This window comes from Epinephelus moara, chromosome 9, assembly GCF_006386435.1.
Source record: "Epinephelus moara isolate mb chromosome 9, YSFRI_EMoa_1.0, whole genome shotgun sequence".
Classification (NCBI taxonomy): domain Eukaryota; kingdom Metazoa; phylum Chordata; class Actinopteri; order Perciformes; family Serranidae; genus Epinephelus; species Epinephelus moara.
The window spans coordinates 34728636-34744007 of record NC_065514.1 but is presented as its reverse complement, the minus strand read 5'-3'; the positions used below and the strand labels follow the sequence as shown (position 1 = coordinate 34744007).

At 40.3% G+C, this 15372-nt stretch overlaps 1 protein-coding gene across 3 annotated transcripts in view; it reads right to left on the bottom strand.

Annotated features, from left to right (window-relative positions):
• The window catches only part of pam (peptidylglycine alpha-amidating monooxygenase), a 76153-nt gene that overhangs the window by 6697 nt on the left and 54084 nt on the right, over window positions 1–15372 (bottom strand). For all 3 annotated transcript variants that reach the window (XM_050052675.1, XM_050052673.1, XM_050052674.1), the window contains 9 exons: window positions 13782–13898; window positions 13563–13635; window positions 12732–12942; window positions 11483–11686; window positions 10811–10926; window positions 6436–6532; window positions 6131–6181; window positions 2845–3093; window positions 1157–1216 (listed from right to left, as the gene is read on the bottom strand). In XM_050052675.1, the coding sequence (XP_049908632.1) occupies window positions 1157–1216; window positions 2845–3093; window positions 6131–6181; window positions 6436–6532; window positions 10811–10926; window positions 11483–11686; window positions 12732–12942; window positions 13563–13635; window positions 13782–13898 (1178 nt within the window). The remainder of the gene's footprint in view (window positions 1–1156; window positions 1217–2844; window positions 3094–6130; window positions 6182–6435; window positions 6533–10810; window positions 10927–11482; window positions 11687–12731; window positions 12943–13562; window positions 13636–13781; window positions 13899–15372) is intronic.

Genomic DNA, 15372 nt, shown 5'->3' with positions numbered 1-15372 from the left:
TAAAAAGCTGCTGATGTTATTGATTTGATGTGGCTGTTAAAGTTCAAGTTCAACAACATTCCAAATGAACGGTCCAGCCTCAAAATGAAAATTAAAAGGTAGCGTTTTAATTATGTTGGGCCGCCACAAATAAATGAATGTGTGGGAAACCCTGAATTAGGTGCTGTACAGCTGACAACCACAGCTGCTGTCCAGAGGTGGCGATCATAAACAACACCCAGGTAAGATTGCAGACAGCTTTCCCATGAGATATGATGTAATGTCACATCTAGTGTTTTATAACTGTGGTCTGCCCCTCCCCCTCCACTCCATCACAGTGCTCATATCACCATAACAAGCAGTGCCACACACATATGTGTGAGTATGCGTGTGGTCTATTCTCTTTCTTTCTCATAGAGAGATAAACACTCAGTGGCCTATGAACCTCAATGGTGCAACTACTGCTATAAATACTGCTATAAGTACTGCTAATAGAGTGCTCCAGGAATGAATTCTAAAACCCCGAAATGAGTTAGAATTTTAGCACTCCCGGTTCCCTCATCTTGAAGTCAGTGGGTTTTTGAATGTGTTTTTGGTTAGATGACTGTAATAAGGTCTGTGGATGACACATGCTTAAGAGACTTTCATGTTTTGTTCTATGACATAAAATACGTCAGTAAATACCCCACTCATGAGATCTTAAGCTTTTATGTGTCCTTAAAACAGTGGTTGCTAACAAGTGGCTAAATGAGACTACAGAACATCATCACACTGAGCCTCACTAAACATGGCTTTTAAGTAATGTTATGGTGGTGACGTTAAGTCATGCAACTGTGGTGTAGTTTGTTTAAAGCCTGACTTTTTATTTCTGGCAAATGCATTTCATCTTAAGTAATCTGTGTTCATTTGTGAAGATTATCTTGCTGAACAAAACATGCAAGTATCATAGCCATTTGTTTGCCACAGAGCTTATTTTTGGCAATAATCCAAAATCCAGTGGAAAAACCCCAAAGGCTTTTTGATGAGGGAACCAGAGCGATGCTAACTTTTGCGTCAGCCTACAGAAAAACATCATCCCTCGAGCACTCCATTAGCATTGGGATGTGCAGCTAGTATCAGGCATAGTCTAAACATGTCATGAGAAATTTTCTGGTTTGTAATGTCATGAACGACTTACCTCTTATTTTTCCCAAGATCCCTCCCACAGAGCTGGGTTCAGTTTTCACCTCACATCGGTCTGTAAACAAACGATATTCAGCAGTATTTAGCTGAATGCTGATGACCAAATATTAAGGACACAAAGACAACAGAGCAAACAGAGCAGAGCAAGGTGTACAGCTTTCAGCATTCTATTATTTTCCTGTTGTTAGGGAAAAATCTATTTAATCTTTGTGAAGAGGTATTGCAAACAAGTCTTACATTAATGACTGTACTTGATATTACCTTTGATTTCATCAACCCCAGTTAGAGTTTTAGGGAAACGTTTAGCACAATCATATCAACACTGACTTTAACCTGAGATGCTCTCAGCCTACGGAGAGGTGTCAGCTTCCTCACTGTTCTTGACTAAAATGCGAAAATAACAAACTAAAAGGCTAAAGGTCTGGGGACCTGGACAAAATGTCTTTGATCTGAACTAAAGCCTCCTGACATGTTTCAGACCACAACCACCTAGTCAGTGGTGCTGTAATGCCAGCATGGTTGGAAGCAAAACACTGTTATGAGATGTTAAAGGAACATAAAAGTCACAAATGGCTCAGACTTCAGGCTTTAGCAAACACAGTCCTACAGCGCAGCTGATGATCATCATTGACACTCCTCCTGAAAATTAACAATCTGACTGGCTAAGCTAGACCAGTGGTTCCAAACTGGTAGGTTGTGGTCCTAAATTGGCTCACGGGTCCATTCTGATAGGACTGCAAGTGACTCATGAATGTGTCTTGAATGTTTCTTTAAAAAAAAAAAAAGTGCTGTTTCCTACTGTGGAGTGAGTGACTAATGGACACCTACTTAACAGTGACAGCAAACCGGCTCCTTGACGGGCCAGTTGTGAACAACTGAGCTAGACCACTCCTTTGGGCTTTTTATGCCAAAATTTGTAATTTGGCACTTTTTACGTTACTACAATGACATTTTGGCTGGGACATTAACAGCCATAGTGACTGAAATAATAGTAATAATAATAAAAATAGAACAAGAATAATCCGATGACCATGTCCTGAAAGACGACCAGCGATGATTGGTGGTGGACCAATGTGTAGTCCGTCATGTCTGTCGGCCAAGTGACGGCAAGATTTTGATTTTGATGATCGCCTAATCTGACATGTGACTGTCGGAATGGACAAAAATGCCATGTAGTCTGAAACCGGCATTAGACAAATTACCTGGGTAACTTCTAAAGTTACTCTCTTTTAACACAAAATTCAGGCTTTGTGTTATCTCTGCCGTGGCAGGCACTGTCCATGGAGAAAAAGAGGGAATATCATTGGAGAAAAAAGACTTCAGGAGATACCCACTTAAGTTGTGTAACTCGGACCGCAGAGGCCTCATATTATTTTTCAGATGATATTTAGAATGCATTTTTGCACAGAACAAGAACTGTGGATTTTGTCTTCCATATCTTACATGAAAACCACTTTAGGAAAGGATCTCTTCTGTAGACAGTATGGGCACCATTATAGTGTTCAATACCCCTATAAATGGATATATGGGCGTCTGAGTATTGCATTAAGATGGACTTGAAAAAACGTTAAGCCTTGTCAGAAAGAGGCATGTGGCCTAATGTCTATTTTGGTATTCTTGAATATAAAAATGTTTTTTTGGTCCTCTTCTATTCACTGCCCATGGTCTGACTGTCATACATACTGTTTTTCCTCCAGCAGATAAAGACTCCAACAGAGATGACCAGCAGCAGAGGGACGAGCAGCAGGGTGGTGATAATGGCTGGGAGTACACCCTGCCCTCTGTTTGACTTTGTTGCATTCTTCTTCTTCTCCTCCTCTGTCTCTTGTTGTGGTTGAGGCTGTAGAGCCACAGTTTGCTTCTCTTGGACGGCTGCTGTCTTCGACATGTTGTGATCTGGCCTCACCTTCGTTTGGACAAATGTCTCCATTTCTACACAGAGAGAAGTGCTGTGATTAACTAGGTTTCCATTTCCTCTTTTTTTCCGCACAGAATTAAGGACAGAGCAGGTGAAACTGAGAGAATAACTCATTGAGAGTGCCATTTTCATCAAAGTCCCCACAGGATTTATTTTTTTATCTTTGGGGATAAAAAGTATAGGCTAATTTAAAAAAAAAAAAAATTTTAACAATCAAATCTAAACTAAGCACAGGAAGAAAGGAAATTTGTGTTAGGTAGATTATTTCTTTGTTGTAACAATGCTTCTTGGCATTAAATCTTATATTACTGGAAAGCCTGTTTATTTCCCTTTTAAATGGTGCCACATTTGTAAGCAACATGCATTTGTGGGATGAGCAGCAGAGCTGAGTATGTGGGTTGTGCCCATGAAAAATTTGCCAAATCTTCTTTGCCAATGCCTAACAGCTTTTTTTTTGCTGTTGACTCTTGTTTAGTGTTTGGTGGATTGAATGAATGAAGTCTGAAGAAACAAGACATATTGGCAATTTAACAATTTATTCATTTAACAAACGGGAGCCTCAGTAGCGTGTGGCCATTCCATCCTCTCCACTCCCAAATTCTGGAGGTAGTCTCTGATAAATCGCGCTCTGTGGGGGCGAACGTTGTCATCTTGGAGGAAAGCGTTTGGTCCCAGACTGTACAGATATGGGATTGCCACTGGCTGCAGAATTTCATCTCGATATCTCTCTGCATTGCGATTGCCTCCAATAAAGACATGGCACGTTTTTCCAATGAGGGAAATGCCGGCCCACACCATTGCACTCCCTCCACCAAAACATGTTACTCTATCGGTGCAGCAATCAGCAAAGCGTTGTCTGCGTCTTCTCCACACTTTGACCCTATGATCCAACTGCCGTAGGCAGAATCTGGACTCATCGCTGAACATAACATTCCTCCACATGTTCAAGTTCCAGTGCACGTGTTGCCGACACCAGCACAAATGGGCCTGACGGTGAAGGGCAGTCATGGCAGGTCTCCTGGCCGACCTATGAGACCGGAGATTGGCTGCGTGCAGTCTGTTCCGGATTGTCTGGGCAGAGAGCCGTCGGCCATATTCAATCAATCAATCAATCAATTTTATTTATAAAGCCCAATATCACAAATCACAATTTGCCTCACAGGGCTTTACAGCATACGACATCCCTCTGTCCTTATGACCCTCGCAGCGGATAAGGAAAAACTCCCCCAAAAAACCGGCAAACCTTGACTGCAAATCTGTAGAAGACTGCCTAAGGTTCCTAAGTGCTGACAGGATGAGGAAACGCTCTTCTTGGGTTGCCGTCTTCTTGGGATGCCCACTTCGCGGCCTGTCTCTGACATCCCCCGTTTTATGGAACTTGGCCTTCAGTGCCGCAACTTGGTTTTGCGGAACACCAACCTGAAGTTGCCCTCTTGCACGGGCCCTATCCAGATCAGTCAAACGTGGCATGCCAATTCTTGGAGCAGACAACAACTGACCACTGTAGCAGGGCCCATGCTCACAGGTGCTTACAATCAGGTGCCAATCAGCTCAAAACAAGAGTTAATAGCAACAGCAAAAAAAAGCTGTTTGGCATTGGCAGAGAAGATTAGGCAAATTTTTCATGGGTGCAAACCACATACTCAGCTCTGCTGCTCATCCCACAAATGCATGTTGCTTACAAATGTGGCACCATTTAAAAGGGAATTAAACAGGCTTTCCAATAGTATAAGATGTATTGCCAAGAAGCATTGTTACAACAAAGAAATAATCTACCAAAGCCAAATTTCCTTACTTTTTGTGCTTAGTTTAGAATACTTCAAATCAAATAAAGCTTCTGATATCTGACTTTGATGATTACACTACAGTGACAGATTTAAATAGTAGATGTCATCTTACTTATGTTTAGTAAACAACCTTCCGTGTTGTTTAGATTTGTGAACTCAGTCCCGCTGTCTTTTTATAATATTAGGCGTTGCTCAAAATCAGAACATTTCAGAATCAACACATGCTGACCCTGTAGTTGACAAATCTGTGGGTCTGAACCTTGATCTTACTCCGGCTGTCCACTGACTCCTACTCCATGCATTTGCTCACTTTCCAGTTAATGATGTGCCCAGTTTTGGTCTGGTGTTCATACTTCAAAACTGTTGGAACACAGCCTGCACTGGTCCGAGTATTTGTTAGTGTCACACACATCAGTGACATTTGATGCCAACAGCACACACTGAACGCATCATACTGACAGGAGGAAGTCGTCAGAGTAAAGTAGCCAGGATGTGCTTATTGGAGACTGCTGTTTTGTGGCAGCCAAAAATGTACGTAATGTACGTTCCTGCAAACTACAAATACATTATATTTACATGATTCTTAAGTATAATATCAATGTTTCTAAAGGCATGTAGTTTATAAGCTGACTTTGTCATCTACAAGTGGAGAGGATGGTAGCGAGCGTGTCACCTACACAAGATGCCTGCCAGATTGCAGAACACTGTTCGAGACCAACAAAAAACTGGGCCACTAAAAGTAGTTGTTTTTTTACTGAAACACTGCTGTTTTTTCAGCAAGGACTGTGTCCCCAAAACCAGGTATTTTAAGCAAAAACATGATCTTTTCCTAACCATAACCAACCGTTTTTTGCGCCTTAACAAAACCACACATTAACCACGGCATTGTTGAAGCGTAAAGTTTCAATGTATCCACTACATAACAGATAATAACTTACAGATGTAACATATCCTTGGTTTGCAGAAACCTACAATGCCAACAATTTTGTGGCAAGCTCGTTTGTGGATGTTAATACACATCTTGACAAACATCATGAGAAACAGGACAGGGGTGTATCAGGCACCCAACACAATGGTTGCAGGTGTTGATGTGCGTCACATGCTGTGTGTGTGTGTGTGTGTGTGTGTGTGTGTGTGTGTGTGTGTGTGTATTTGTGTGTATTTGTGCATTTGTGTTGCTATGTAGTGTCAGCAAATATCAGCAGCAGCAAGTACTTTTATTATCATGATGGGTATAAAAACGAAAACACTCAACAAAACTCACCTTCAAGTTCTTGAACCTCGATTCCAGCTTTCTTGACAGAACGATGTAACTCTGGAAAAAAAGAAGAAGGCATTTTTAAAACCAGGTATAGGATTAGCTAGATTTCAGTTAAGAGAGTTCATGTGCAAAGCCAAAACAAAAAGGACTTGATTAATAAAAATGATTTCTGCATTCTCACCAATATACATTATAAATAACATCTAATAGTGAATGTGAATTTCTCTAACACACTCAAGCTAAGAAGTCTGCACATGAGAATATTTCAGAGTTTAGACTAATCATTGTCTTACTGAAGCTGAGCTTACTCTCAGTGGTGAACTTGAAGACTGATTTAGTGCCTACATCTCCGACGAAGATGCTGCCGTCCTTGGTTTCAACAATGTCATGAGGCATTTTAAACTCCTGCAAATAAAGGAAAATATAGCTCAGTAAGAGAGTCAAGGCAACAAAAATGATTCATCACTATCTGAAAATCACTTGGTCTGACTACAATACATGTCTGCTTGAATCAGATGATAAGCATTAAGTTCAGACTGGAGGTAAAGTTGCAAACTTCAGTTCAGCTCGGCTAGGTCAAATTTCACCTCCATCTGCGATAACAATTTATAATTCGTACAGTATAGATATATTTGGAACTGCCTGGATTATTATTGTGCCTTAAATGTATCTGAATCTCAGAAACCAAGGTTTAATGAATCTGAATCGATGAACACCAGAGACAGGATATAATAATTGGATATCCAGCATGTGGTCCAGACCTTATACCACCGAAGCCATGTGTGACCAGGATAATGTCAGCAATCTAATGAAAGAGCCTGACACCCAGTCGTCTTGTCCTACTGAATCTTCTCATCAAGATTCCAAGTGACAATGAACTCTAGCAGTCATTTAAAATTCACAGAAACTTTGTGATATCTGGAACTCTTGTTCTATTTCATTATTTCTAACCGCCAGAGATGATATGTAATACTTGCATCACTCAAACCAACAATATCCTGGAAAGCAGACACAAAAAGGATGAACTGGAGCAGTACAGCCACCAAAAAAAAAAACCCATCCGTATCAGTGGGGTTGAGGAGGAGCAGACTGTTGAAGAGACTCACTTATATGTGTCTTAAAGGAAAACATTTTCCATACACATGAGCATTTTAGCACTGCTTCAGAAATAATCTCAGTCCATACTAACACACCTGAAAAGGCATATCACATGACTATTTACGTACACTGGCCATTTGCTTGCTAGTGTAAACAGGAAGCAGGTTGTCTACTCTGGGGTAGGTTGCTTAGTTACAGAAAATAATACAGAGATGGCAAAAAGTAAGACCAGGGATTTCTTTGCTTGGACTGACAAAGAGGTGGAACTGTTACTGAAAGTAACACGAGTATAAGGAGGTCAAGAAAACAGATTGGGAGTTGCGGCAAAGCAAATATGGCGACATATCAGAGTGGTACCGAGAGTATTATCCATTGTTGGAGGAAGCCATGGCAATAAGAAAGTAAATTAATGTTACCCAAACAAGAAGGATGAAATCACAAAGGGTATGGAGGCTGAGCTAAAAGTTTAGGCTTGAAACATTGTGATTGGTAAGACCCAATTGGGAAACCAACCATTTCTGCCATTTACGCAACCCTGGAAAGCACAAAAGATCTATACAATCAGCACAGTTTGAAGGTGAGCACCCAAGATTTGGATTACCAATTCAGTATCTGACCAAATGTCTCCCCTTCTGTTTCTGAGATATGATGTTGAGTTGGGCTCGAAAAGTGTTTTAAGCAGAACATGATGATGCTACAGTGAAATTGTCCCTTGTCCCTTGACCTTGCCAATGTCATCACTTCATAATTTTATTCTATTAGACAAATGTGTAAAATTTAATTACATTTAGCTTAAGAATTCTTGAGTTATTAAGTTAGTTAGTAAACATATTCTGTGAGGTCTCACTGACCTTGACCTTTAACCTTCGACCACAAAATTCTAATCAGTTTATTCTTCAGTCCAAGTGGACATTTGTGTCAAATTCCCTTTAGGTGTTCTTGAGATATCACTTTCACAAGACTGAGATGAATGCAAGGTCACAGTGACCTCTGACCACCAAAATCTAATCAGTTCATCATTAAGTCCAAGTGAACATTTTCCAAAATTCCCTCAAGGTATTCTTGAGATATTGCGTTCACAAGAATGAGACAGACAAGATCTCAGTGAGCCTGATCTTTGACCACTAAATTCCAACCAGTTCATCCTTGACTCAAAGTGAATGTTTGTGCCAAATTTGAAGAAATGCCCTAAAAGTGTTCTCGAGATAGCACTTTCACAAGAATGCGATGGACGGACAACCCGAAAACATAATGCCTCCAAGCCATCGCTGGTTATGGGCATAACAATTGCAGTTGCAGCAAGTGTCATCCCAGCAGGACTACAGACATGAACTGTGCTAGGGCTAACTGATGCTATGCAGTCTCTGGAGGATAGAATGTAGCTTCAATCAACTGGTCACAAGGCCACTGGCATAGGCGCACACAACCTGCATGTCGTAAGAAAATGTAAACAAAATGACTGCTGGGTCCTTTATCAGGTTGCTCGTATCATACAGGTCAAATGTAATGTTATTGGAATAAGCTCTCAACCTCCTGCATATGCACATGATGGATATCTGGTATTACATAGTGTCTCTGGCAGTCAAAAAGAATGACACAGAAAGAACAGTTGTTTTTTTATTTTTTAACAAAAATCAATTAACTACTAACTATAGCAATTTCAAAATGATATGTTCAAATGCTACCAAAACTGATTCACAGGTCCTTCCCACTCTTGACAAAGTTGGCGTGAAATATGCCAAAATAAGAGGCTGCAGTGACCACAAATGTCTCGGCATAATGTGCACTGTTCACAAAACTTGCAGAATACCCTATCAAACTTCATGGAAGGATCTAATATTATTTCTTTATCCATCAGAAGCACTCGTTGAGAACTTTGTGAGTGAATATTCAAGCTTTCGACTATATCAATTAGGGCTGCATGATATTGGAAAAAAACTGACATTGCGATTTTTTTTTTTTTTTTGCAATATATATTGGGATATTAAAAAATACAAGAATTTTCACCAGATGACTTAAAGTAAGAAAATTAGAAAATAGTGGCGGGGCTTTTACTCAACACAACTGCAGAGGCTACCAGCTTCATTTGAGACAGACTACATTATATACGGGCCGTTATTTATTAATCCCTCTGTATCTTTATGTTTTTACTTTTTATACGCTCCCGTTGCCTTGATAAAGTTAAGGCATCGTGCCGTCATTTCAAACTCAACACTTCCTGAATTAGTTACAAATTAAAAGCCCCTTATAATCTCGTCTGAGAGAATCCCCTCATTTTCTAAATAGGCTTTTATTGTGAAACATTTGTAGGAACTTGTTGTGGAGGGTTCAGTGGCTTGTATGTTTGCGTACTGTACATCAAATGCAGCTCCTGCCGTCTGCCGGCGCTTTTTAGGTGACTACAACAACATTTCGGCTGGCACATGAACAGACACAGTGACTGAAATAATAGTAAAAGTAATAAAAATAGGACAAGAATAACCTGATGACATCACACACTTCGTGAAAGACGACCGGGGATAATTGGTGTGTACCATTGTGTAGTGTGTCATGTCTGTCGGCCAAGTCACAGCACGATTTTATGACTCCACAATCGTGTAATGTGACATAGTGAATTTCAGAACGGGCAGAAAAGTTGTGTAGTGTGTACCAGGCATAAATCCACCTTTACCGTTTCTCCCTCTTGCATGTCGCTCATTTTCAGTGCGTGACTGCAGCGTGTGCATGAGAGGGGGAGGGGCTACTTGGTGCTCAGAGAGGCGAGCAGAGCGAAGCAAAGAGCTTTCTCCAGAGCTGCTTTTCTGAAGCAAAAGTTTACATGTTCTAAAAAAAGAGAAAACACTGCATGTCCTGCGATGTGACTATCGCACATTGCGATGTTCAAATGATATATTGTGCAGCCCTAATATCAATCCTCACAGATTTCTGTTGTATTTATAACTTGAAGACTGTGAAAATAATAGAAATCCAGTTCAGCCAACTTCCACACTAACTATGACATTCTGATCATATCCACAACACTTTATAATGACATATTGCTGTCAATAAACTTCAAAAACTGTATATATTAATGTCCCTGGCTCAATACTGTATTCCACACAGAGAAGCAGGCATAAAACAGCTGCACAGGAATCAATCAATCATAACTGGCAACTCTAAATTGTGAAAGTGAAGGATTGTCTGTCTTTATGTGTCTGCCCTGTTTAAGCTTGGCGAACTCTCTGCGGTGTGCCCCACCTCGAACCCCATGCCTGCTGAGATAGGCTCCAGCATCCTGTGACCCTGCAAATGGATCGGGTGGATGGTTGGGGTATTCTAGTGGCCACCTGCTCTAACAAGCATACAGTATAATTGCAATATCCCAGGTTCAATTCCAGCTGAGGACCTTTGTTGCATTTCATCCATCGACAAAAATGAATAATTAGTGACTCAAAAGCTACTTTCCTTAATCATACACAGCCTTTACCAGTGTTTCAGTACAGGAGAGAAAGGAATGAGTGAGAGCGGCTCAATATATCTGTGTGTGTGTGTGTGTGTGTGTGTGTGTGTGTGTGTGTGTGTGTGTGTGTGTGTGTGTGTGATTACCGTTTTCTCAGGGCTGAAGGTATCCAAAATGTCCGTTGTTGAATAATTTATTACAAAACCTCTGAGTGGAGCTGAGCGATATGGAGAGACTCCATTTACTGCAAAGATCAAGCCATCTTCATGCACACACACAGACACACACACACATGCACACACACATGGTAACTGTTAGACATTTACGAGAACACAATGTAAAGGTACTCCTTGAATTGAAAACTTTATTAAAGGCACATTGTAACATTTCTGGCTATAAGATATTGTGACTTTTACCCTTTAGTTTGGCTCAAGCCCTAAAAACACTGGACCCTACATTATACCATTCAACAGCATGTTTTGCCAGACCCTCTCTGCCTGAGATACAGTTTGTAATGCAGGCTTTCTGTTTGTGTCTGAGCCCAAGCCAAGACAACCCTGAAAACTTCACTGTGACATCATTAGGGTCACTCTGTCCTTCAGACCCCTGGAGGACCTTATACAACCATGAAAGTAAATTGATTGCCCCTTTCTGATTGAAGTCAGACTGAAAAACAAAATTAAAAAAAATCAAAGCTTAAATTTAAACAGTTCTCTCACCATAGTTTGGCATAATAACTGAGCAACAGGAAAAAATAATGTGAAAGACAAGGGGATGACATGTGATGAATGTCTCTACCCAGCTCCATCAGTACTCACCTCCAGCAGGGCTGTAGGTGATGGCAAACACCTCCCCTCCGAACTCCTCTTTCTTTATTTCTTTGACAAACTCTCCAGTTTCGGCTATGAAGCACTGGATACGTCCGTTCTCCCTGTCAGCCACACAAACTTCCTGTCTGTCAGGAAGGAACACTAGACTGTGCGGGATCCAGAACGGTACGCGCCTCCTCCTGTCTGATGACCCTTTAGTCAGAAAAATAAGACAAGACGGCTATATATGTGCAGATGGTGTCCACTGGTTTCAGTGATGTACCAACCTACAAAGTTACCACATTATTAATGAAGCTCCTATATGGAGAAAACAGCCACATTTGCATGGAAGTCATGTTGTCTTTCTACATGACTGATTCTGTGGAAAAGACCACTGTCACTTTAATTTCATGTTATTGTAAATCAAGTTCATGTTCAATGGATGCAGTCTGTGTGTTACATTCACTGACACATTTTCACATCCTACACATCGGGGTGTTTAAACAGGAAAAACTACTGAACAGAAGACTCTGAAATAACACTTGTCACATAACATGCTCTCTAAATGCAGAAATACTTTTATGTGCTGGCTTTACTGGAAGTACAGAAGCCCTGAGAGGCAAGGTGATTTTTTTCCTACAACTAAACATTTTTTTAGTGGGGTTGTACTAGTAACATTAGTGCAAAAACAAACAAACAAACAAAAGTATCAACCTCTCTTTGCCTAGCTTGCTTACTCGTTTATTGAGTAGACTGTGTAAGTGCTGACAGGGGAACCTACACGTTTTGGGAAGGCAGTTCTTGTGCATATGAAATTGAATCCTACCAACACCACTACACAGTTCCATTATGTTTGACAGTGGACATTGTTGTTAGTAAACTGAGAAGGTAAAATCTTTTGTTGATGCTGCATTTGGCAACGCCTTTTGTATTGTTCAAGTACTTCATCCCTCTCAAAACAACCTCATTTAACCTCTAAATGTATCTACTACAAGTACTTCTACAATCACTACTGCTACTACTATTGCTGCTTCTAGTACTTCTTCTCAAACTACTGTTACTACTACTACTGCTGTTCAAGTTAATTTGTTTCATATTTCTGCATTTTCAGCCATTGTTTTGAATTCATTTTAGCTTTCAGTATCCACAGGCATTTTCCACTGGAAATGCATTTTCTAGTTTAACAACACCTGCTTTAAAACATCCAAGAGTGTGTGTGTGTGTGTGTGTATGTGCGTGTGTTGAGTCAGATTCCTACCTGCACCCCACTGAGACAGGTATTCACCATCTGCAGAGAACTTGAGTATCCTGGCATTGCAGTAGCCATCAGACACAAAGACGTTCCCAGTCTCAGGGTCTACAGCCACATCGGTGGGCTGGCAGAAGTGGCTGTTGTCACTTCCTGGTGTGAAAGCCTCTCCCAGTTTCAGCAGCACACTGTCTCTGCCATCACTGCTCACTTTAAACACCTGATGAGTGGACAGAAGGGAGACTCCTGATTGGTCCTGCTTCATCATGTGTTCATAGACTTGATCTGGGTATTGAATCTCAACCTGTTCTGAATACATCACCATCAGACCTACTGCGTACATATGATCTTTTAAAGGTGTATATCAATTATTTACAGATCAATGTAAATAACAAACCTAAATAAATAATGTGTAAATGATTATTTCACCATGAACAGAATAAATGTATTTGTAAATGTCACACACCAACCATTTTTCATTTTAAGATTATGGCATGGACATCTGGCATTACCTTTGTTTTCTTGGTGTAAAACAGGGACACATTTAAAGACAGTGATTTTGGGCACCATTTCCAAAAATATTACTCACACTTTAATTCAGTCACATGATGTAACTGATAAGCTATACACACTACATACAGTATGCTACACAGTTAATATGTTTTGTTCTTGTAATTTATTGGCTATTTACCTGTATCAGTTAATAGTTTTAAGAAAGCGGTACAGTTCATTATCAATAAAACTTTTAAGTATACATAAATGACTGAGAGCCTAAAATTTGATGTGTAGAGCTGGTTTTTAAACATACTCAGCTGGGCTAGAATACCACCTGCAGCGTACCTGATGAAGAGCCACATCAGTGACCCAGTAATTATTCCTCTTGTCTGTAGTTATTCCATGAGGCAAATAGAACCTGCAACATCCCAGATATGAATCATTACAAGACCGTTTTCACTTTGTTATGCATGATGTCAACCATGTAAGAAATACCTTGTTGTGTCTGTTCATACTCAGTACTCTCCTTCTTGACAATAAAAACTAAAGCACACTATAACTTACATGTCTCTACCAGAAGCCTTCAGGATGTTGCCTTTGGTTGGGTCAACTACCAGAATAGTGGACTGTTGAATAGGACCTTGGGACCTCTGCAGGTATCTCGCCTGGTCGTTAAAGGAGCTGAAAAAAAAAAATTGTTTTGTAGTTCTACAAAGAGATGGTTTGCTTTCTCTTAAACCCTTCCAGCTATCATCTATGCCATATTAGCTGCAAGCTGTTACGCCACTTACTTAAGGCAGATTTGTACTTGTGCGTCAGTTCTTTGCAGAGCCTACTCTGTAGCCTACACACGTGGCCTACACTGTTGCGAGCATTTAGACTTGTGTGGTGGTGTGTCTGTGTCACTCTGCAGTAAGGCTGTGCAATTAATCGTCTGGTGATCGCGATTACAATTTTGAGGTCAAACGATTTCAAAATTAATGAAATCGAGTGTAAATGATTTTTGGTCACAGATGCCTGGAGATGTTATGCGAGGGGCAGGTGATCGCGGAAGATTTCAATGTGTGTGTTTTATGTGTGCGTGACCAAAATAATCGTGATTATGATTTTTTCCATAATCGAGCAGCCCTACTCTGCAGGTACACCTCCATAACACAAGTGGGCGGTGGGGTTTCTGTGAAGTGCTGTAAAGTTTAGTTGATTCAAAACACACCCAACAACACACATTAAACATGGCTTAATAGCGACAATTTTAAACACAAGTACACAAATTGCAGGATTCACAGTCTAGACAAAACACTTCTCTCTTGCTGAACACATTTTTCCCACAAATACAACATGCTAACATTATTAGCACAAGCCTACGGCATTTACATTGTATAAATTAGCCTAGCACCTAGTGGAGATTTCCTCTACTCATATGAAGGCAGGGACAACAGCAACATTTAACAAAGGTAATGTTACAAATTTTGGCTCCATTACAGCTCACAAGGTTCACTGACAAAACAACTGTCTTATACTAAACACTTTTTCCAAACAAATACAACATGCTCATGTTATTAGAACAAGCCTGTAGTATTTTACATTGTATAAAGTAGCCTAGCAAGTAGCGGAGATTTCCTCTACTCATATGAAGCCAGGATAAATCACACACAAGACTTAAAAAGCTATTTTGGGGCTTTACTGTTTTCACAATTTGTTTCTTACTGTGAAATAAAGGTAAAAAAAAACGGAGGTCTGCGTCAACACGACAGGTTTTTCATTTCTCGGGAGGTACTGTACATGTCATGCTACAGCGTAGGTTATGGCTAGGTTCTGTGTCAAAGCGGAAGTATAAATTCCACTTTACCATCAGCTGACTGTCAGTAGTGGCCAAAGCTAAACTGAATGAGGCAAACAAAGCCAACAATGCCTTCTTGTGCTTTTTATTTTGGTTATATGGTAGAAAAAGCAGTGAGTCCCATAGAGTGTTGAGGGATGATGCTTATTTATGTAGACTAACTGGGAAGTCAGTGTCATCCTAGTTTTCTTGATTAAACACATTTTGTTCAGTAAAAACAGTCGCATGACTTCCCAGTGCAAATGGAAGACACCAAAAAAAGCCATGCTCAGAGTGACGAAGTTCTGTAGTCTCATTTAGCCAATTGTTAGAAAC